At 38.8% G+C, this 23,437-nt stretch overlaps 1 protein-coding gene and 1 long non-coding RNA gene across 2 annotated transcripts; both read left to right on the top strand.

Moving 5' to 3' along the window:
* The first annotated feature begins 599 nt into the window (after window positions 1-599).
* Window positions 600-20,667, top strand: LOC112944382 (solute carrier organic anion transporter family member 1A2-like). The gene is made up of 17 exons (XM_026035806.1): window positions 600-715; window positions 1,708-1,810; window positions 2,840-2,981; window positions 3,868-4,000; window positions 4,577-4,636; window positions 6,917-7,077; window positions 9,082-9,305; window positions 10,298-10,448; window positions 10,762-10,860; window positions 11,166-11,399; window positions 13,839-14,003; window positions 15,158-15,353; window positions 17,015-17,180; window positions 18,114-18,298; window positions 18,867-18,931; window positions 19,459-19,576; window positions 20,045-20,667. Exons 2-17 carry the CDS (start codon window positions 1,751-1,753, stop codon window positions 20,211-20,213), a joined length of 2,328 nt encoding a protein of 775 aa, XP_025891591.1. The 5' UTR covers window positions 600-715; window positions 1,708-1,750; the 3' UTR covers window positions 20,214-20,667.
* On the top strand, window positions 6,150-6,960 carry LOC112944378. Its single transcript, XR_003248761.1, has 2 exons — window positions 6,150-6,277; window positions 6,917-6,960. It is a non-coding gene; the product is annotated as an uncharacterized LOC112944378 (long non-coding RNA).
* Window positions 20,668-23,437: the final 2,770 nt, after the last annotated feature.

Below are 23,437 nucleotides of genomic sequence, written 5' to 3'. Positions count from 1 at the left end.
GTGGTGTAAATGCAACTGAATTGAGTGATCCTATAATCCTATTGCCTGCTTCTGGAATAGGAGAGAAGACCCATAGATTTCCATTTTGTTCTGATGCTCATCTTGTGGCTTYGTGGACGGGCTGAAAGTTGATTWAAGCTTGTAAGTTTGGTARGTTAGTATAAATATAAAGCATAAAATATTCCCTTCAATGCAAACTTCAATGCCAATTTTCAGAGAAAGTATAAAGCTGTATAAGCACAATTTAGTACTGATGACTTAATACAGTCATCCTTAAACAAAACAGAAAAGTGAACTTTGTTTACCATAGTAGTTGCTAAAATGTTGATCACTTACACTTAATTACAAATTAGGTATTTCCAGGAATGTTATAATAATACACACACTTTTTGAGACYGAGAATAGAAAGGTTACAATAGAAGGAGTTAATATCCAAGAATTCAGCAGCAATAAAGTTAATGAAGAAATACATTTGAGAGGATTAACATTGTTGTGGAAATTAGCATTTGTAGAGATTGAGTGGGGGTGTTTGTGGGAGAATGTGAAAGGGCAGTTGAGTCCTGCTGAGGACTAAAGGATGACTTCTCTGCCAGCCCTGGTRCTGTGAAGTGGAAGACGCTGACCTGCTGCAAGGTGCCTTAGTGTCCAAGTGCTGCCTGAACACGATATCTGAGGCGAAAAAGAGGAAATTAACCTATACCCATTGCAGCATAAGGTAGGGGCCCTGATTTGCCCTTTTTTTTCTTCAGTTTCCCCCACTATCACGCAGTGGGGAGCTATATTATGTAACTTGATTAAATGAAGCCTTTCATTTAAGGACTGCTAAAGCAGTCCTTAGAGYGAAATTCCCTGATTCACTCTGCCTGGATATTCTTGTTAGACCTCAAATGTGCAGGGGCTTTTACAGGTCAGTGGAATTTATTGTCCTTTATTTTAATATCTTTGTGGGAAATGTGTAAGATGTGTAAGAAAGCAGGTGGCTTAGCAGTACTGGAAGTTTGCTAAAAGTGGGCATATGTCTGGTTAGAAGACAAATGAAGAGTGATGATTTGCCAAGTTAGAAGGGGAAATAGAGCCTTCGATTGATCTGGTGTTTTTGGTTTTATTTTTTTTCCCTATATTACTAAGAAACTAGGATCTGATCCAGTTTCTATTATAAGCAAGGAAGAAACTTAAAGCAATTTTATTGGAAAAGGGCAGAGAGGGCATGCAGAAAAGAGACAGRTAAATCAGCCAGACTTAATAGTCTTCAGAGTCCTGCTTCACACAACRGTAAGTAACAGATGCTAGTGAAGAAGACTGAAAAAGCAGTATTACAGGACTTTCACACTAGTTGGCTTATGCAGCATCTCTTTTCTTCATTTGTYCCTCATTGGTTGGTTTGTGACCTGGTTGGTTTATTCACATTTCTAGCTAGGCTGATGCAACTGTCTCAGGGCTCTTTACTTCCCACTTCCTTCAGAACTCATGAGACTCATGGGCTSAGTTCTCACCACTGGCAGCTGGATCCTTCCTATTGATGGCATACAWTACCTGATGAAAAATAGCATGMCAATTTTCTTGATTAGAARATATTGTTTTCTCTTGTATAWTTGTCCAAATTCAGTATGCATTTATCTGGAGAAGGTGCTCAAATATGTGCCCTCAGAAGGAATCTGGTTATTTGCAAGCATGAGAAAAACATGTTTCTTCTTTTTCTTTCACTAGGACAATTCAGAAACAGACACTGGAATTGCTTCAACAAAGCAAAATGAAAGAAGCTCAGAARCCAGGTGCAGGAGAGAAATTCTGCTGCATTTCCAAGCTTAAGGTACAGAATTGTTTTARCAAGTCTATCCAAATGCACAATTATAATTGTTTGCACAATAGTCGAAGACTTGAACTTGTAGTCAAGTTAAAATATTGAGTAAGTAAATGAACAATCTCTGGGGTGATTTTTCTGTCCTTAGTGCCTTTATCTTTGAGGTYAAGCAGGTTKGTAAGCAAATGTGTGGCTATCTGTGTCCCTGAAMTTTATKCCTTWYRRRGTGTTAGTAGGAATGCCTGATTGCTCTTCGGAAGCTCYTTCTCTAAACTTGTGGAATCGCCCTCGTTTGATGTAGTTACTATTCCTTCTTTAAGCCATGAAGTGAGTTTTGTCAATTCTGTCACGGCACGTGGCAGTAAAAATTGGCTACTGACAAACASMATCTACTCAARTTGTTCAGAAACTGTAAAAAAWATATAATAGTTTCTTTTTCAYAGTAATTAAAAGCCCTAATATGTCACTTTTTAGGATTTGCAGCAGATGTTTTTAAAATTACTATTCCTCTTCTCTCCTAAGTATCCTAAAATGAAAAAGATTTGAGTACAAATGCAAATCTTTGTAAATTTTCCGTTTTTTTACTACTATCAAATAAGAACTTCTCATAAAAAGTACCAGCTATTTACCACTCCCTTTCTAAGGACTCATTCTGGGCTCCTGACCTCTCCAGGGAATGGAGAGCAACTACTCAAAGAAGTGATTCTATCAAAGACAACAATCTTGTTCCTGCAAGAGTGTTATCACTCAGCTGAGTGAAGAGTGCAAAGATCTTGCACTGAGTGCATTCCTTTCTTTTTCTTCTTCTTTAWTTATTTTCCTCTGGCTGCAGATGTTTTGCAGCCCTGCAGATGGCAATCTTGCAGCAGGCACATGGTTGGAGTGAGAGTGTTGTGCCTGTCTTGGCTGGGGAATGTCTTGGTGACTGGGATGGGATGAAGAGCAAAATCTCCCTTCCTCTTTGTATTCATTGAAGCAATTGCTATGCAAGAGGACTGCTTTTCTTGTCTTTTTTTTTTTTTTTTTTTTCCCCTCCAGATATTTCTGCTGGCGCTATCATTTGCATATGTTGGCAAAACCATGTCGGGTGCTTACATGAACAGCATGTACACACAGATAGAGAAGCAGTTTAATATTCCAGCTTCTTTAGTGGGGATCATTAATGGAAGTTTTGAAATCGGTAATCACTCGTTTTTCTATTTTTTATTCCTTCAAAAAATAGTATGTTGCCTGAGCATGTGTTAATGACTCTGCTGTCCATCTGTCATTGGTTGTATGAGAGAGAACAGTGAGCAACACTGTGCCACCCTCTGAACTGCTACTGTATTTAGTGCCTTGGAAAGCAATGGGAAAACTTTMCTCGAAGAAGGAACAATTAGAAACTGGTTCAGCTAATTTATGTGCTATCTTAGAATAACTTGTATTAAATTTAAGGTCAATTTACCAGTTTTATGGTTCTTTTCGTCAATGATCTCCAAGTTGATTGAAGCGGCTTGTTTCCTGAATCAAACCCAAAAGGATTTTATGTTTCATATTTGTATAACTGTAAGAAACTTCTAGTTCCAATGACAGTGACACCCTAGGAGTGACCCTAGGAGTGACCTTTATTGCGAAATGACAGGCTCAGCTTTTAACATTGCCACCAAAGCCAACAAAAAGTCTTGGTAGCTTCAAAAAACATCTGTGTAGAGCTCACCAGAGGATGCACCCTGTAGGTCTCAGACTGGATCCTCTGGTACCTCTGGCTCAGCGGAGAAAACGTTCAACACACACTCATATGCACTGACAGGGAGAGGAATCAAGACTCTGCTCATACTTTTTCCTGGTCTCTGCTAACTATATGTGCAAAGAGAAGAGACTGTTCTCCACTCTTTGACCCTCTGTCCACTGTCTGTGAATACTGGTATTCCCCAGTGGAATTCCCAATAGTGGGAACTCTTTTTCTATATGTAGGTGCAGTCAAAACCTCTTCTTTCACTATGATATCCCTCTTCTTTCACTATGATATGTTTATTCCTACCTAGTGTAACTCTTCCAGAAAAACAGACAATTCATTCTTTTTGCAGGCAACTTGCTGCTGATAGCATTTGTGAGTTACTTTGGAGCAAAGCTTCATAGACCAAGAATAATTGCCTTGGGCTGCACAGTTTTGTCATTTGGCTGTCTTTTAATATCACTTCCACATTTCCTAATGGGACAGTGAGTATTTTGCTTAGCTCACAAGAGCTTCTGTGACTCTTATCTGCCTAAATTGAGAACTTCTCCCACTGAAGCGAGTTTCCTTATTGAGAAAAGTATGGGATATGGAATAATTTTAGAGTATCTCCTTTCATTTTGCTTCTGAGAGGGCTTCGAAAGTCAGTAATCACTTCCTGAGGAGAGTCACTCCTCTGCTGGGCAGCTGGCGTCCTCTGCCCTTTCGTTTCCTTGTTTTTGAGAAAAGAAGATATTTCAGGATTTTAATCTTGTTTTGGGTTAAAATACATGAAGAAGAGGAGAGAAGATAATATGTGGTCTTCTTTAGTGTGTTTCATCATATTTCAAAGTATCTGTTGCAAAGATATGCTAGAGACAAGATGCTAATTTGTATATAACACCGCCTTAATTTCTTCTCCTTATTTTTTTGGTCCTATCTTGCTTCATTACTAAGGCACAGTTTACGTTTTGCTGTAGCTACGTAGTCTGCTTCTAGATAGCTTCATTACTGAAGGACAGATTTATAAGGTCGATCTAACATATTCTTAATTCATAAATCCTGTATTTTGATTTGAACAGGTACCATATTGAAAGTAGCATTTCACCATCTGAGAATTCTTCAGTTATGCCTTTGNATTGAAGCGGCTTGTTTCCTGAATCAAACCCAAAAGGATTTTATGTTTCATATTTGTATAACTGTAAGAAACTTCTAGTTCCAATGACAGTGACATCCTATGAGTGACCCTAGGAGTGACCTTTATTGCGAAATGACAGGCTCACCTTTTAACATGGCCACCAAAGCCAACAAAAAGTCTTGATAGCTTCAAAATACATCTGTGTGGAGCTTACCAGAGGATGCATTTACCAGACTGGATCCTCTGGTACCTCTGGTTCAGCGGAGAAAACAGTCAACACAGACAGGGAGAGGAATCTAGACCCTACTCATAATTTTTTCTGGTCTCTGCTAACTATATGTGCAAAGAGAAGAGGCGGCTCTCCTCTCTGTGCCACTCCGTCCACTGTCTGCCAAGCAGTCTGATAAGGCCAATCAAAGTATATATATATATATATGTATACATATATATAACAAAAACTCAAAAACAAACAAACAAACAAGCCCAAACTGAAATTGCTAATTGGTAATGTGGTATGTTTAAAGATAATTATCTTAAATAATTTTTCCTCTCGTATGACTTCTTTTAAAGAACATATTGTAGCATTCCTATCTCCATCTAACTGTGAACTGTAAATCTTAATTACATTAAGATTTAAATGATTAAGAAACGGTGAATATGCCAGGCATAATGAATTTATTAGAAGTATACAAGTGTACATCTTTTAGTGCTATTCAAGCTGCTCATTCAATTCAGTCTTTATAGCCATTATGTAAACTTCATTCAAAGCATGATGCTTGTAAGTTGGAGTCATATTTCTGTCAAAAGAAAAAAAAATAGAGTGTTAACAATTGTTATTTTTATGGGACCTGATTCATAAAAGGAGGTTTAATAAGAATTAAACCTCCTTTTATGAATCAGGTCCCATAAAAATAGCTGCTTCAGCAGTAAATGAGTATAGCAAATGATCTGATTTGGGGATTTCAATTTTTTAAAGATAATTTATACTTTTAAATGACACTAAGGACAAAAATATTTTTTAAAATAATCCTATTAAATGCTTTTTGAAAATAATATCAGTTTATTATTCCTCTTTTCTCTATGTAAGCTTATAAACTTCTGTATTTCCCACACATTAAAAATAGGAGAATAATTTCCTGAAGAAGTAAAATTTAAATATTTGAATCTAAATATTTAAATATAAAAATATTTAAATTTAATTCTAAATATAAATCTATTAATCTATTTAAATCAAAAATCTAATGGTGGGGATTCTTTTTCTATATGTAGGTGCAGTCAAAATCTTCTCTGTCACTATGATAGCCCTTCTATTTTAGGTTTTGTTCTCATGTTTATTCCTGCCTAGTGTAACTCCTCCAGAAAAACAGACAATAGATACAGGAGAGAACTGTTGCATCTTTAGCAAATTCCCTGTCTAGATAAAGTACTCCCAAAACTGGGGAAATAATAGATCTAGCAAGGTATACCCAAAATGCCTTAGTTTGTAAATAATGAAATTCATTCTTTTTTCAGGCAACTTGCTGCTGATAGCATTTGTGAGTTACTTTGGAGCAAAGCTTCATAGACCAAGAATAATTGCCTTGGGCTGCACAGTTCTGTCATTTGGCTGTCTTTTAATATCACTTCCACATTTCCTAATGGGACAGTGAGTATTTTGCTTAGCTCACAAGAGCTTCTGTGACTCTTACCTGCCTTAATCGAGAACTTCTCCCACTGAAGCGAGTTTCCTTATTGAGAAAAGTATGGGATATGGAATAATTTTAGAGTATCTCCTTTCATTTTGTTTCTGAGAGGGCTTCAAAAGTCAGTAATCACTTCCTGAGGAGAGTCACTCCTCTGCTGGGCGGCTGGCATCCCCTGCCCTTTTGTTTCCTTGGTTTTGAGAAAAGAAGATATTTCAGGATTTTAATCTTGTTTGGCCCAATGTGGTATGTTTCTGACACCTCAGTGGCATCGTCCACTCAGAGTGTAATTGGGTTAAAATACATGAAGAAGAGGAGAGAAGATAATATGTGGTCTTCTTTAGTGTGTTTCACCATCTTTTCAAGCATCTGTTACAAGGTTATGTTAGAGACAAGATGCAAGTTTGGATATAACACTGCCTTCATTTCTTCTCCTAATTTCTTCTCCTACCTTGCTTTATTACTAAGGCTCAGTTGACTTTTTTTTCTGTAGCTACATAGTCTCCTTCTAGATAGCTTCATTACTGAATCTAATATATCATAGATCATTACTGGATCTAATATATTCTTAATTCATAAATCCTGTATTTTGATTTGAACAGGTACCATATTGAAAGTAGCATTTCACCATCTGAGAATTCTTCAGTTATGCCTTTGNTTAGACTGAACTCTATGGAGTCCCTTAATAGAAAGTGGAAGGAGACTACAGAGAACTTTCAGAGCGTGTCCCTTGCTATAGAGATGTTCATGCTCTTTGCTGTAGGTCAGAGCAGATTATCTCATGGATGTCCCTATTGACTGTTGGAAACTTAGATGATCAGTGACTGACAAAAATTAGGTGAGATGAATCCCACAATTAATTTTCTGCTCTATGATGATATTCTACATGTGAAGCATTGTGCACTAGGCCTGTTTAACCTCGAGAAGGGACAATTGAGCTGGACTCTGATCAATATGTATAAATACCTGAGGGAAAAGTGTAAAGCGAATGGGGCCAAACTCTCCTCAGTGGCGCCCAGTGACAGGACGAAGAGTAATGGATATAAATTAAAACACAGGAAGTTGTTCCATCTCCATGTGAGGAAGAACTTCTTCACTGTGAGAGTGACAGAGCCCTGGAATAGGCTGCCCAGGGAGGCTGTGGAGTCTCCTCTGGAGATCTTCCAAACCCGCCTGGATGTTGCCCTGTGACCCGTGCTCTAGGTGTCCCTGCTTGAGCAGGAGGGTTAGACTAGATGATCTCTAGAGGAGGTCCCTTCCAACCTCAACCATTGTGTGACTCTGATTGTGTGCGCTAAAGCTAAATCATATTACTTTAATATTATTGCGTTTGCACTGTAACATCAAAATGAAATGTCGTTATTCTGTAGTTTCTTGTGTCTATATTTATTAAAGAACATGGTTTCCAATCTTTCCATGATTGCTTGTTACTTAAGAAGATAATTTTTCCAAATTCAGAAGGAACAGTTAGGAAGAACACAGGCTTAATAGCACTTCTTACTAATCTTTATTAATCCTTCATTTAAAGATTTCACATACTCTACTTTTTTTTCCACTAGTCTGTAACAAAGAGTTACAGATGGGCAGTGTAATTTTCCTTAAATTAAACAGACATCTGATGGCCAACAGAACCCAGAGATCCTCTTTCTCAAGCATTTTCTTGGACAAATTGTTTCCCTATTAGCTTACAGTGATATTTTTGTCACACTTGTGAGCCCATCTTCCCTGTAATATGGGAAGTTATTTGAATTTGACTACAATTAAATGTGGATTGTTTCATGGTTGTTTGTTGACAGGAATCTGATATTGATAGGATTGACCTGAGCCTGGTCTCTGAATGGTAATGTTTTCACTTAGAGAGTGGTCATAAACTTGCTAACCTGTCGTCTAGGAAGTTGAAACTTTCTTTGAGACATTTTAGAAAATTTTGAAATTAAATACAATATTCTCAAAAGCAAGTTTTTTTTTTGAAGTAAGCTTTTCCCATTAAAATTGTTCAATTTAACTTTTTTTTTCTATTAAGAAGATCAAAGTAACGTGTTTCATTTCAGCATCCAAAAACAAGTCTCATGAGAGACTGCAGTACTTTTGCCACAGCAAACAGACAAATACAGGAACATGTTGCCATCTAACATGAAAATCTTGTAAAAGGAGCTGCTTTCTAAGTGAAAACTAGATGATTCAGCATTTATATTTGTTTTGAAATGGAAGTGCATGGCATAATATTGGTATTGATAATATTGATAAAAAGGGTAGTTTTAACTAGCTGTCACTATTAGCAAATGTAAATTATGAGCGTCATTCCAAGAATTTACTCGCATCATATTAAGTGTCAAGAGGCCCACCAAGCTCTGAGGTAGGTCACCATCAGCCTTGAAGCAGGAGATGTTAGAAGGACCTTCATCTACAAGCTCAGAAGGTCTCATCTCCCTTGCACAGATGTCCAGAGAGTCCCTTGTATCCGCTGTCATGAAAAGAAAAAAAATATCTCCTGATGGGGATGTGTACAGAGAAAAGAATAAGTTATATAGTGACCAGCACTGCCATCTGGTTGGGAAAAGTGTGGTGTGAGCATGAATGGATTTTAAACTCTGTTCCAGAAAAAGCTGAAGCTACTTCTGATTCTGAAGTGTTATGAGCACAACTACTTACTTCCTCTTTTACCTGTCAAAGCTTAAGCTGCTGGTTAATACTTTCCCTTCATTTCTAAATTAAAATTAATAGTTAAAATGAAAACATTAATTCTGGCTTCTTATTTTATTCATAGATTGTGAAAAAGAGCCTGGATCCAAGTTGTGGGTATTTGTGATGATTGGAAACATAATACGAGGAATGGGTGAAACTCCCATCATGCCTTTGGGCATTTCATATTTGGAGGATTTTGCCAAANTTAGACTGAACTCTATGGAGTCCCTTAATAGAAAGTGGAAGGAGACTACAGAGAACTTTCAGAGCGTGTCCCTTGCTATAGAGATGTTCATGCTCCTTGCTGTAGGTCAGGACAGATTATCTCATGGAAGTCCCTATTGACTGTTGGTGTAAATAACTGAGGGGAAAATGTAAAGAGAAAACTCTCCTACGAGGGGCCATACTCTTCTTGGTGGCAGCCAGTGACAGGAGAAAGGGTAATGGGTACCAGCTGAAACACAGGCAGTTCCATCTCCATATGAGGAAGAACTTTTTCCTGTGAGAGTGACAGAGCCCTGGAACAGGCTACCCAGGGAGGCTATGGAGTCTCTTTCTCTGGAGATCTTCCAAACCTGCCTGGATGCCGCCCCGTGCCCTGTGCTCTGGGTGTCCCTGCTGGAGCAGAGGAATTGGACTAGATGATCCCTAGAGATCCCTTCCAGCCTCAACCATTGCGTGACTCTGATTCTGTGTGCTAAAGCTAAATTTAACTGCTTTAATATTATTGTGTTTGCACTGTGACATCAAAATGAAATGTCGTTATTCTGTAGTTTCTTGTGTCTATATTTATTAAAGAACTTGGTTTCCAAACTTTCCATGATTGCATGTTACTTAAGAAGATAATTTTTCCAAATTCAGAAGGAACAGTTAGGAAGAACACAGGCTTAATAGCACTTCTTATGAATCTTTCATTTAAAGATTTCACATACTCTACTTTTTTTTCCACTTGACTGTAACAAAGAATTACAGATGGACAGTGTAATTTTCCTTAAATTAAACAGACATCTGATGGCCAACAGAACCCAGAGATCCTCTTTCTCATGCATTTTCTTGGACAAATTAACTGTTTCCCTATTAGCTTACAGTGATATTTTTGTCACACTTGTGAGCCCGTCTTCCCTGTGATGTGGGAAGTTATTTGAATTTTCTTCTGATTCTGAAGTGTTATGAGCACAACTACTTACTTCCTCTTTTACCCGTCAAAGCTTAAGCTGCTGGTTAATACTTTCACTTCATTAGTAAATCACAATTAATAGTTAAAATGAAAACATTAATTCTGGCTTCTTATTTTATTCATAGATTGTGAAAAAGGGCCTGGATCCAAGCTGTGGGTATTTGTGATGATTGGAAACATAATACGAGGAATGGGTGAAACTCCCATCATGCCTTTGGGCATTTCATATTTGGAGGATTTTGCCAAAGCAGAGAATTCACCTTTTTACTTGGGTAAATCTATAAGTACCACGCCTTATTGCACTAACTCCTATTCCTAAAATAAAAGTGCAAATAATGAAAAGCAAAAGGAGGTTTCTCATAACTCCCATTAGTCGAATAAAGGAAATTGAGTGAAGGACTTTGCTGCCTTATCTAAATAATTGTATTGTAGAGCTTGTAGTTTAAATATTTCTTACTAATTTGTTGACTTGAGCCTGTTTTAGGCCTATCTATTTAGAAGAATTGTTCTAAATATCTGTAATAATTGCAAAAAAAAGTATGTATAGGCTTTGATTTTGTATGTTTTCACCTTTTCATATGTCAGGGTGTCTACAYACAGCAACTGTGATTGGACCATTCATTGGTTTCTTGTTGGGATCATTCTGTGCAAAACTGTTTGTGGATGTGGGATCAGTAAATGCAGGTAATGGATAAATATGTAGAAACTTCCATACACATCAGTAGACATGAGTGGCATCACACAGTTATCAGCACTAACTGTTTCTGCGCTRYTATGAGCTTTATTAGTTTTATCTGAGCTTGCTAGTGTTTCTTTTAGAATGAAAAATCAGTGTGTATTATTCAATAAAAGTCTGAAGTCCACACCTGAGTGAATAAAACTACTTATAGGTTATCTTATAAACTTATCTTATTGGAAAACAATAACAGCAAACAAAATGTGAGCTAATATGAGATGTGGGTTTTTTTTTTTTTTCTCTTCCTTTTTAGAGGACATAGCTATAACAGTTACTGATGCCCGTTGGGTTGGTGCGTGGTGGCTGGGCATTTTGATTTGCGCCTCACTGAATCTCCTCGCAGGAATACCTTTTTGGTTTTTGCCCAAGACCCTTGTGAAGGAAGGAGAAACCAAAGAATCKGAAGAGCTCAGYAAAAAAAGTGTAGTACTATTGCAAGAAAATGATAAAAATGAAGCCAAGCAGAACATGTATGAGATTGCTAAAGGCAAGTTGTGTTGTTATCTTAGTTTTGTCTTTACCWTGTCTGTTTATTTTTGTGTGTAAATATGGGTCAAAGGTATGAAATGCATACATCTGTTATTCAGCTCTCTCTAGTACAAAGGATTTTTACAGGGATTTAGAATGCCTTTTACAGAAGTAGAAAAATAATAGCATGCATTCAAGTCCTAAATTTACTCCTTTTCCACCCCTCCTGAATTTCATGTATGTGTAGATGTGAAGCTTTTCTTCCTTTTCTTTTGTTTTGTTTACTTCCCAGGGGTTTAATGCATTAAAATCTCATTAAGAATGTTACACTTCAGTGAGCTGTGAACAAATGGAAAATACTAGTTACACGTGTCCCTAAATCCACTGTGCCAAAAACTTGCACAAGTCTTATGTACTTCTGGAGGCCAGCTTAAGGACACAAGAGGGAAATGACAGATGCTTAAGCGTCTCACCAACACGTAATGGCTCGTTGAAGAAGGATCTTTTTGGCTTATAACAGTTCAAGCTACCAATGGAAACATTCACATCTGTGTGTTTTCAGCCCTATATATCTGCAGACAGCTATTTTTTCCCCTCTAATTWTTGCACTAGTTAAAAACATAAATGAATATAATATGTCAAAAGCTATGAGCTTCAGAGTAGCCTCACGATTCTGGACACCCAGCTCCAAGTATGAGCTACCTCTCTATGTACCTCTCTATAAACCTCTCTATATTCACCATATTTTGAGTAAATGCTCACCTTTTGGTTTGTATTTCAACTTCATTTGATAAAAATAACTTCTTTCTCTGCTGTCATGTAGCCCCAAATGAAGCTATGAAGAATGTATGGCTACGAGGATGATCAGGGGCCGGGAACATCTGCCCTATGAGCAAAGGCTGAGAAAGCTGGGCCTGTTCAGCCTGGAGAAGAAAAAGCTGAGGGGGGACCTGATCAGTCTGTATAAATATCTCAAGGGAGGCAGTGAGGAGGAGCGGGCCGGCCTCTTCTCAGTGGTGAACAGTGATAGGACTAGAGGAAACAGCCACAAACTGACGCACCAGAAGTTCCACAGGAACTTAGGGAAAAATTTCTTGACAGTGAGGGTGCCAGAGCCCTGGAACAGGCTGCCCAGAGAGGTTGTGGAGTCTTCTTCTTCGGAGATCTTCAAAACCCGCTTGGATGCCGTCCTGTGCCTCGTGCTCTAGGTGACCCTGCATGTACAGGGGTGTTGGACTAGATGATCTCTAGAGGTCCCTTCCAATCTGAAGAATTTTATGATTCTATGATTCTATACTCATTCAGGGAGGCAAGGTTCCTARCTTAGACTGTTGCTCACCCTTTCTTCTGTATTAATATGAATGTCCACAGCCCTTGAATCTCCTCAATTAGAAAGTATAGCCATGTGAAATTCAAAATTGAAGTATGATAGTTCAAGTTAACATGGCAATGTCTTCTGCACAAAACTGTGATTCTAAACTGTACAGCACATATAAAGAAGACAGCCTACTCAGTGTGTTTAAATATTTGAGTCATTTTTGCAATACTGATATAATGATCCTGTTTTCCTGAGATATTTAGAAGCTACGTATCACTGCTCACTGGTGCCATTTTCAAAGAATCATGGTCATTGTTCTACAGAAGTTTATGTTTTTGCTGCAGGATTTCTTGACAATAGCTTAGCACAGTAATTGATAAAGCCCATGAGACAAAGAGGGKTTTTTTTTATGGTTCAAGTCCTGATTTAATGGGCATTACTCAGCGGAAAGACATGTGTAAATTATTTTCTCAGAGGTTTACCTTGCTGAGGACTGARGGATCCAGAGTTTGAGATGTGATGAGAATAACCAGGGTCACTTTAGGCCTCTTCTCCCCTGTCTTTCTCTTTCCCATCACAAAGAGTAGTGCTACCCAAAGTTAGTGATCAGGTCCCTRTGACAGGTAGTGCCMGCTATCTAGTCTGTATCTGTCTGTAGTGTGTGTTCTTTCCCCTTTGCAATCTTTTGCTTCCAACGTGCCAGAAGGGGGTTCTGATAGATGCTCTGCAGGGATGGGATGAAGGGAAAAGAATTGAGAATCGGTGAGCAGTAGGTGCTGCTGCAAATCTGTAGTCACAAGATTCATTCGTGGTCTAACTCATGAGCTTCAGGAAAACTTTATGATGAGATTTTTGATGAGCATCAGTMACTGCTCTGTGTGATTGTGTGTGTTTGCCTCCAGTCACGGAAGAGAAACAGGGGAAGTCTTCACTAAGTGAACAGCCTTTGGCCTGTGGTGTCTGTCCAAGTACAAGAATTAACCTGATAGAGTTAAAAACCATCTCTGCTCCAAGTACAAGAATTAACCTGATAGAGTTAAAAACCATCTCTGCTCCGTTCTTTCCTCCTCAGCCATACTGAGCAATGGATGATTCATTTCAGAAAGCATCACACTAACTTGTTGCATTCTTTCATTCCAGATTTCATACCGTACCTCAAGGCTCTGTTTCACAATAGAGTATATATGTTATTTATATGCATAACCGTGTTACAGTTCAGCGCATACAATGGCATGATATCCTTCATGCCAAAATATTTGGAACAGCAGTTTGGAAAATCTGCATCGGATGCCATCTTTTTAATTGGTACATTCACATTTTCCCTTTTTTTCTGATCTACCACCTAGATGAAAATTCTCTTTCTCTATACATGCACTATGCATGTATGCATGTGCATATGTATATATACATGTATATACATGCTAGAGTCAATTGCTTCTACAYGGGAGARMTTTCTYATTACAAAGCATTCTAAATAATCATTTTGCATTTTCTACCAGCTGTCTCCAGATTTTCTATGCAGTATTTTGCGGTAGTCCATTTCCCAYCTTTTAGGGTGTCCCGGAAGAATTCACTTGATATGTTATATCATCTGATAAAATTTGTACCAGTTGCACAAGTAATGTCAAAGAGATTATGCTAATGGCAAGTAGTTTCAGTATCCTGAAACAGTAGGTTCAACCTAATATCCTTTGTCATCAGTGTTTTGAAGCTCTGCATACAAAGTTTTATAGCTAGCGTACATCTCTGTATGTAGAGAGTGCCATTGCACCACTGCAGGGTTCTTTTTCAGTCTGATCATCTTGAGTATTCAAAGTACCTATGGCAGTTGGACTGAAAAAGGGTACTTATAGAGTACTCTGAGAGAAGAGCAGGTCTCATTTAATGTCTCCTCTCTTTTTCTCATGCTATTGGCGCTCATATGCTGTCAAGAATTTCTAAAGAATCAACATAATCTTGAGCAAAGGCAACCAAGACATGTGATGTTTGTGTAAAACTAGTTCCTACATACCTCTCAATCCACCTTTGCTTTGTTAAAATGTCAAACTCTGAAAGAGTGAAGTATGTAAGTGTGTATGGACATTAATTGCATTCTGAATCAGCATGTTCTTTCTTTCTGTGATGCTCTGTGTAGGCAAGGACGCGCTCCATGATGTGATCCTAATTCTGAGTTGCTTTCTCAAAAAATCGCAGTCTATAACCGTAGTCTGATTTCAACACAAAATAAGACAGGATTTCAACACAGTCCCCCCATCCAAGTGAATTATTTGAGTCCTAGCCATTGGTTCTCTCAGAAGTTCACAACTTTGACTGTCTTATTGGCATGCAAGAGAACGTCAGATAGATTAAGTGGCTAGCAGCACTATGTGAATCTTTGCCAAATTATATGCACATTCTTCCTTTATAGCTATCTTGGACGGTCTCTTATTGATTTTAAGAGATATTATTCTTTTAAACAGGTGTTTACAACTTACCAGTTATATGCATTGGATATTTTTTTGGAGGCTTGTTCATGAAGAAGTTCAAAACAAATACCTCTCAGGCTGCAACCATAGCGTTTTGGATATCTTTATTGGAATACCTTCTCTACTTTAGTGCCTATTGGACTATCTGTGATGCTTCTCCAGTCGCTGGCTTAACAGTTTCATATGAAGGGTATGTTATGTAAGGCACAACACTGGAATGAAGTGTTCATTGTCAAAGTCAACGGTGACTTCACAGTTTTGCAAAACACCACTAGGTACTTTTCACCTCAAGGATCTAACTTTTCCAGTCTTTAGAACTATGTGAGACACTAGGTATATAGCTCTAACTGGTTATTCCTGTTTTAAATGATACATGAAAAGAATGCTCTTGGGTTCGTATACCTAGTTATGAGTATATCCTATAGCATAATAATGTATGAAAAGATAGACAGGCATGACTGCTGGAAGGGGAAATCCTGCTTGACTAACCTCATCACCTTCTTTGATGGAGTGACTGGCTGGATAGATGAGGGCAGAGCGGTGGATGTCATCTATCTGGACTTGAGCAAGGCTTTTGACACTGTCCCTCACAGCATCCTCGTGGGCAAGCTCCAAAGGTGTGGGATAGATGAGTGGATGGGGAGGTGGATTAGGAATTGGCTCGATGGAAGGGCTCAGAGAGAGGTAGTGAGTGGCGCAGAGTCTAGTTGGAGACCTGTAGTTAGCGGTGTCCCCCAGGGGTCGGTCCTTGGTCCACTCCTGTTCAACTTATTCATTAATGACCTGGATGAAGGGCTGGAGTGCTCCCTCAACAAGTTTGCTGATGATACGAAACTGGGAGGAGTAGCTGATAGCCCTGAGGGCTGTGCTGCCATCCAGAGGGACCTGGACAGACTGGATGACTGGGTGCTTAGAAATCTCATGAAGTTCAACAAGGGCAAGTGCAGGGTCCTGCACTTGGGTAGGAATAACCCCGGACACCAGTACAGATTAGGGGTTGACCTGCTGGAGAGCAGCCCCGCAGAGAGGGACCTGGGCGTCATGGTGGATGACAAGATGACTATGAGGCAGCAGTGTGCCCTGGTGGTCAAGAAGGCCAACGGGCTCCTGGGGTGCATTAAGAAGGTCTCTCTCCGGCAGGTCGAGGGAGGTGATCATCCCCCTCTACTCAGCCCTGGTGAGGCCACATCTGGAGTACTGTGTCCAGTTTTTGGGCTCTCAGGACAAGAGGGATGTGGAGCTGCTGGAGAGAGTCCAGCGCAGGGCTACAAGGATGTTCAAGGGCCTGGAACATCTGCCCTATGAGCAAAGGCTGAGGGAGCTGGGCCTGTTCAGCCTGGAGAAGAGAAGGCTGAGGGGGGACCTGATCAGTGTCTATAAATACCTCAAGGGAGGCAGTGAGGAGGACGGGGCGGCCTCTTTTCAGTGGTGGCCAGTGACAGGACTAGAGGAAACGGCCACAAGCTGACGCACCAAAAGTTCCACAGGAACTTAGGGAAAAATTTCTTGACAGTGAGGGTGCCAGAGCCCTGGAACAGGCTGTCCAGAGAGGTTGTGGAGTCTCTTTCTTTGAAGATCTTTAAAACCCGCTTGGATGCCGTCCTGTGCCTCGTGCTCTAGGTGTCCCTGCGTGAGCAGGGGGGTTGGACTAGGGTTGTATATCTAGTTAAGAGTACGTCCTATAGCATAATAATGTATGAAAAGATAAACAGGCATCACTGCTGGAAAGGGAGCATGTTTGGCTGTGTCTTGGATCAGCACTTGAGCTGGAATAGAAACTTAAGCATTTCAAAGGTTTATACTAGGGATTTCATTACTAAACTATTTATTCAACTTCTAAATGTATTTCAGGAGAGAGCATGTTTCATATACAGAAAATACTCTCCTTGCTGGCTGCAACAATGATTGTAATTGCACACTGAAAATATGGGACCCTGTCTGTGGGGATAATGGAGTCACTTATGTGTCGCCTTGTCTTGCTGGGTGCAAAGCCTCAACAGGGACTGGAAAACATATGGTAAAGCACACATTATTATTTTTTTTTTTTGTGCTGTAGCTATGAAATACAGTACTTAAGGAATAGGAGAAGAAATATCCATACCTCTACATTTAATTGGACTTATAGGAGACAGACTTATAGGACAAATCTGTGGAGTGGCAACAGAAATTCCAAGCTGAATAAAAAAATTAGTTTAAAATAATATAAAGAATAATAGGAGTCAAAATATTTAAAACACTGTGAGAAGCTGTTCACAAGGTATTGTCAGCGTATCTGAATCCTGAGCACTCCATTAGTCAGAATGAGATTTTATAGAGTGAATATAAAAATCTCTTTCACTTTGTAGATTTAAATACATATTTGAGTACTGCAGAGTCTATGCTATCCTAAGTTCCTTTGTAAGCATACAGTTTTTCATAATTAATTTATTTATAAGTTCTAATTAGATGGAACACTGTTGAAAATAAAAACTTAAACAAGAAAACAAGCCATACAGATTTTAGGAATCCTTCATACTATTCAAATATTTCAGAGAATACTTAGTAAGAGCCAACTGCTGATGCCCTTTCTTACTGTGGGTGACATTTGTCAGCCCTTCTTCTCTGAAGATGATCGTTGATTTGGTAGAAGCAAGCATGTGAGTGAGGATATTATGACCTGGTCTTAAATCAGTTATCTCTGGTTTCTACAGAGGTAGTTTTGATAATGACCTGCTTGAGGTAGTGTGTTCCCAGCTACATAATAGTACCCTGACTCCCTCCTGCTCTGACCTTGGACATCATCTATACCTGACTGATGGACCTATGCCTAGCAGATGGGGAGAGAGGCCACAGTGCAGGGCTACACGTGTGACATAGACTCAGGAGAATGAGCAGGGCACCAATTGTGTGAGTTTCACACTCAGTGTGTGCATTTTAACAGGTCGATGTGATTAAAATGCTCTTTTGACAGGTATTTGAAAACTGCACCTGCATTGCAGCCTCAGGATTTTCATCTCAAAATGTCTCTGCAATTCTGGGCCAGTGTGACAAAGAAGAAAACTGTGACAAGATGCTTCATTATTTTTTAATATTGTCATTAGTCTGCAGCTTCATTTTTTCCTTATCAGCCATGCCTGGGTATATGGTCTTAATAAGGTACAGTGAAGTGTTCTTATCTTAAGAATCCTCCTGGGCTTTTTATTCTGAGGTCAAACACTTCCAAGAGTTAGGCACTTGTTACTTTGCATGGATGGAGGAAGACTAGAAAGATCTTATGCCACTTCTGTGCTGACTGTTAGGGTTTAGTGTTGTGCTAAATGTTGATAGCTTTATAAACTGATGTTACTTCTGTCTGTCATCTGTATCCTGAATTAATGAAAGATCGCTGAGTCAATGCATCAAGATAATAGTGAAAGGTGCATAACATCCATCTGCTTATTGATCACATCACCACGATGATGATTAAGCCACCACTGTCTTCTTGCCTTGGCCTTGATGCAGGGACAATAAGAATAGCCTTTCCTTTGGTGATCTGACAGGCCTGCTTAGGGAAATTCAGTCAAAGTCATGTAATGAAAAATTATGAACTTCTTCAGCCACTGCTCTAGTCAGAATTATTTGAGCATAATGTGATGAAGAATTTGACTGAAACAAAACAAAAGAGATTACTATTTCTTATTTATGTCACCTTTGTTAATCTGCGTATGATGTAATTGTCATCTAGGTCTCTAAAGCCTGAAGAAAAATCATTAGGAGTGGGTATCCATGGACTGGCTTCAAGAGTATTTGGTAAGAAAAGCTCTAATGCACTTTGGAAGCATCTCTAGAACTTACCTGGAATTAGGTATAGTTCAGAGCTGGGGTATAGGCATGGTATGGCTGTCCATCTCTATGGAAGCTTTGTGTAGGGAATATTTTTTTCAATAAATCTAGACAGGGTAACAAATTAAAACAGCTTTCCTTTTGTGTGCATTTATATTGGTGACTCATCAAGCCATCTTGTATTCCTTCCCTTCTCTCAAGTGTTCACTGAACACAACACGTTCTCATTGGTAAGAGTAAAGGTTGAGTTTTGAGTAGGAATCACAATATATGTCTTTTATATTGTAATATGTATTTATTGTTAAATACGCAATTTTTTGTTGAGAGTAGGTGGATAAGAGAGAAGAGGAAACATATGAAAAGTAGAGAGTATGCTTCATGCTGAAAGAGATCAGGACTGATGAAGTTGATGAGAAATAACACAAATTCTGTAGTGTACCTGTTGATCAGAAAAAATAGGAAATTCATAAATCATTTCTACTGTCAATTTTTAGCTGGAATTCCATCTCCCATTTATTTTGGAGCATTGATAGACACCACTTGTTTGAAGTGGGGTACGAAGAGCTGTGGAGGAGAAGGAGCATGCAGGATGTATGACATTGTCACTTACAGGTATATTTTTTATTTTATGCATTTCTCCTTCTTATTGTGTTATAAAATGTGTAGAGATATAGATGTATGTTCTTCATCATTATATAATACACAAACTTAATCTAGCACACAAATTGCTCCTGAGTTAGAGATTTAACACAACCCTTCTCTTTGATATTGGCTTGAATTGTCAAGTGCTACCTTCGCCACAGATACAAATTCTTTAAACAAAAAGTTCCGATGACCATATTTACATGCGTTGAATATCTGCCATGAAAACAGACATTAGCACACTACAGCTTTGATAATAAAAATGAAAAGTAGGAAGTCCTTGTGGAAAAAAAAAAAAAGATTAATCCAGGTGAAAATCCAAGAGGTTCAGGGCACAACTTTTACAGCAGTTTGGCTCTTATCACAAAAAAGATACATGATACTTTTGCCATTGTTTCATTAATCCATCTATTTAATGAAGCTCATCTTTTATTCCAGATGGCTCTACCTGGGTCTGCCAGCATTATTACGTGGAGTGTCCTATATCCCAAGTGTATTCATTCTCCTTATTTTAAAGAAGAAACTTAAATCCTCTGAAAGCAAAGTCTTAATAAATCCACCAGTGGAAATGCAGACTAAAGAAGAAGAAAACGAATCACTAAAATAGCACTTCAAGCAGGACATATCATGGAAAAAAAAAAATTACAGTGTAAATCTTGGACCTATCTTTGTGACAAATTTGTTATTTGTACTAGCGAACTCCTGGACAGACATTAACAGAATTACATCCAGTTATATCCTAATTCTATCCTGAGAAAAATATTAGTTCATGAACGGAGGTTCCATAAAAAGATGTGTTTTGTGCAAAAGAGCCAGGAGTAGAAAGAAGTATGAAAACTTAAAAAATGCCAGGGTTGAGACATTTGAGTAAAGGGCAGTGAGGCAAAAACGTGTATTTTGAATCCTGGTTTCCCGGAGTTAGAGTTTTGCACCAGACTCTAGAGAAGCGTAATTTCATCCTGTAACTCCCTAGCAGGTTCTGCCACAGCCTCTCTCATTGACTATAGACACCTCACAAAGCTTCTCTGGGCTTCAGGATACCATTAAATGATTTAATTATATTTTCCTTCCATAGAGCAGAAAATTCAGCTCCAAAATTTAAAGCTTTCACTTTGCAGGTAATTCTTTTGAAAATACAGGTCACAGCTCCTTTTTCCATTTCCATCAGCTGACAGAGTGAAACAGCTAATGAGGAGAGCAGAAGGGAAAGGGGAAGGGGAAGGGAAAGGGGAAGGGGAAGGGGAAGGGGGAAAGGGGCAATCTCAACACAGCCTGTAACACAGCAACAAGTACAGTTCTCTATTGTGCCTCAGGTATTCTAGAGGTATTGGGAGTATTTGAGGCACAGCTGATGCACATTACTGTTCTTGCTGCCCTAGGGCACTTAGTGAAACCTGTCATTCTTCCTTGTGGTGGTTATCATTCCTCTAAAGCTAGAGTTAAAAATCTCTTGCAGGCATTTAGTCAGAGTTTGGTGCCAAGGTAACCTGGGAAATGTGAAAAGCTAAAGCCTGCCAAAGTCTTACAGCTGTGGCAAACACAAAGGATTTGTTAAGTAAATCTGTGTCATATTAATGGACCTCTGCCAAAAGATTCAGGCCCTGTTAACTCACTGTGTTTTGAAATGAAAGGAAACAGGACAATCCCCAAGGTGGACATTTAGGCTTTTGGTGCTGACATTCATTTACTTTTAAGTAGTTTCATCTGCTTGAGAAAGTGTGGCAGAGTAGCCACATCCTCACCAGACAGTGTGAAATCATTACCCTGCTCCTCAATCTGCTCATCCACTTAGAATGTGCTGGGTGGAGACAGTAGATGGTGGCATGGTAGAAAGTTCCTTGGTAGAAGTCTAAGGCAGGAACGTTACTTCTCCAGAGCAAAACCAGGAAATGGAGAGTACGGGTAATTCCAAAATGATATTTATAAAATCTTCATAGTATGCCATGTCTGGTGCAGCAAATATTTATGGAAGTAGGTTGGGAGATTAAAAAAAAATATTGGAATTATTCCTCCATATGCAAAACCAAACTTTAGAATTGATCCTTCCAAATTCTGAGAATGCTGACTTCAGTTCAGCAATGTAAGCTTGTGCCTGACTTTTAAATGTGGTCACATTGATGTTTATTCTGTAAGCAGGAAAGCTGTGCTCATGCAATCAGGCATCTTAAGACTGATCACAAAATTGCTGTAGTTGTGAACAGAGGCTGCTGCTGTAGGTTGCAGTAAGTACTAAAATCATATGCACTGTGCTTGAACATTTGGGCTGATCTTGGTCTGCTCTTTCAGGCACTGAGATTTTCATTGGCACTATGGATAGCACAAGCCAAAAGTGGTGGAAGTAACAAGAGTTAACAGAGTTAATGTGAGCTTTTGTATAAAGTAGTTGCATATGAAGACTTTAGTTGAATAAAACCTGTATCAAATTGATAAAAGGATGCGGTAAGTTTCTTTTCTGAACAATCAGGAGCTGAGCAGATGGCTTTCACCACACAGTCAACCACATTTACTTCTCACTGGCTCAGTAGATGATGCTTATGGGTTGAGTTTTGATTTTTAAGCCCTGCCAAGTGGAGGGTTGAGTGCTCATGCTGGATACAGAAGCTGACAGACACTGAGAAATCAACACTTGATGTTCTGTCAGTGTGACCAATACTATCATCTTAGAAATATTTCTAAAGTCAGCAGTATTCAAAAGTGTATGCATATCATGTATTCATCTAGTGTTTTATATTCAGTGCCTTATGTAATGTTACCTGATTCCTGATTGATTTTTTTTTTTTTTGGTCCTAGTCCAGCACTGAGCTGACATTTTCAAGCTAGTGCTCTCAAAATAACACTTCATTTAAAGTTAACACTTTTGGTAACACTAAATACATCCCTGTTTAAAGGACATCTTTATGCATATGTAGGATATGATAGTATATTCATATTTTCATTGTTTTTATCATATTTTAATTTTACCATCTATTTCATAGTCCCTCAGTATTTTAGAAGCTCCAGTATGACCTGGAGTTTGCTCAGGAAAACAAATCCTGACTTCCCAAGGCAGCTGAGTTGGCAGGCATCTCTCCATGATGACAGAGTATTGCTTGTGGTCACGAGAAAGAGAGGGAAGGGAAACAAGCTGAGGCTGACACCACCAGCATCTCCATGGTGGTGGGGACACAACATCTGGTGCATCTGGTTTCAATATAGCAACTGCACTGCAAGTTGCATCTGCCAACCCCCAGGCTGTCCAAGGGGATTTAAACTACCATGGGTTGGCAATGCGTTCACACTGGACAATCTAGGCAGTGATTCTAGCAATGAACAGATGGGAGCAATTTAGTGACCTAGGCCTCTAATTCCTGTCCAATTGTGTTGGTTTAGCTCTTCTGGGTCTATAAATTGAATGCAGTAAGTAAATTGCATTCTCTGCTGCCAATATTTCTTGGCACATATTTGCTAATATTTGTCAAGTCTGATGATAGAATCTAAATGGCATGGAGATTCTCTGGAGATTATTTTATACTCATTTTACTGTCTTGGAAATTTTCCCAGTATGTCACAGACATTCTGTTCTGCTGATATGTTTTTTTTTTAAACATGGACTTACGCATGTCATTTAATATGTTTTTTTTTCCTTCTGTGTTCAGTCTTCAGATATTTACTTCTGTCGATCTCTCTGAAGTAAGCCTGCATTGTCCATATATATAGTAAACACTTTAAAATTTGTTGTGAGAATTCATGAAATATTTGTAATGCTCTTCTAATGGGCATGTTTGTCACAGCTGCATTGAAAACTGTTTCTTGGCTAAAACACTAGTTTATTCTTTGCCTTGAAATAGTTCT

Source organism: Nothoprocta perdicaria, unplaced genomic scaffold (assembly GCF_003342845.1).
Source record: "Nothoprocta perdicaria isolate Ctin4 unplaced genomic scaffold, notPer1 scaffold_167, whole genome shotgun sequence".
NCBI classification, from domain to species: domain Eukaryota; kingdom Metazoa; phylum Chordata; class Aves; order Tinamiformes; family Tinamidae; genus Nothoprocta; species Nothoprocta perdicaria.
The sequence above is the reverse complement of the archived record's forward strand: the minus strand, read 5'-3'. Positions and strand labels throughout refer to the sequence as shown.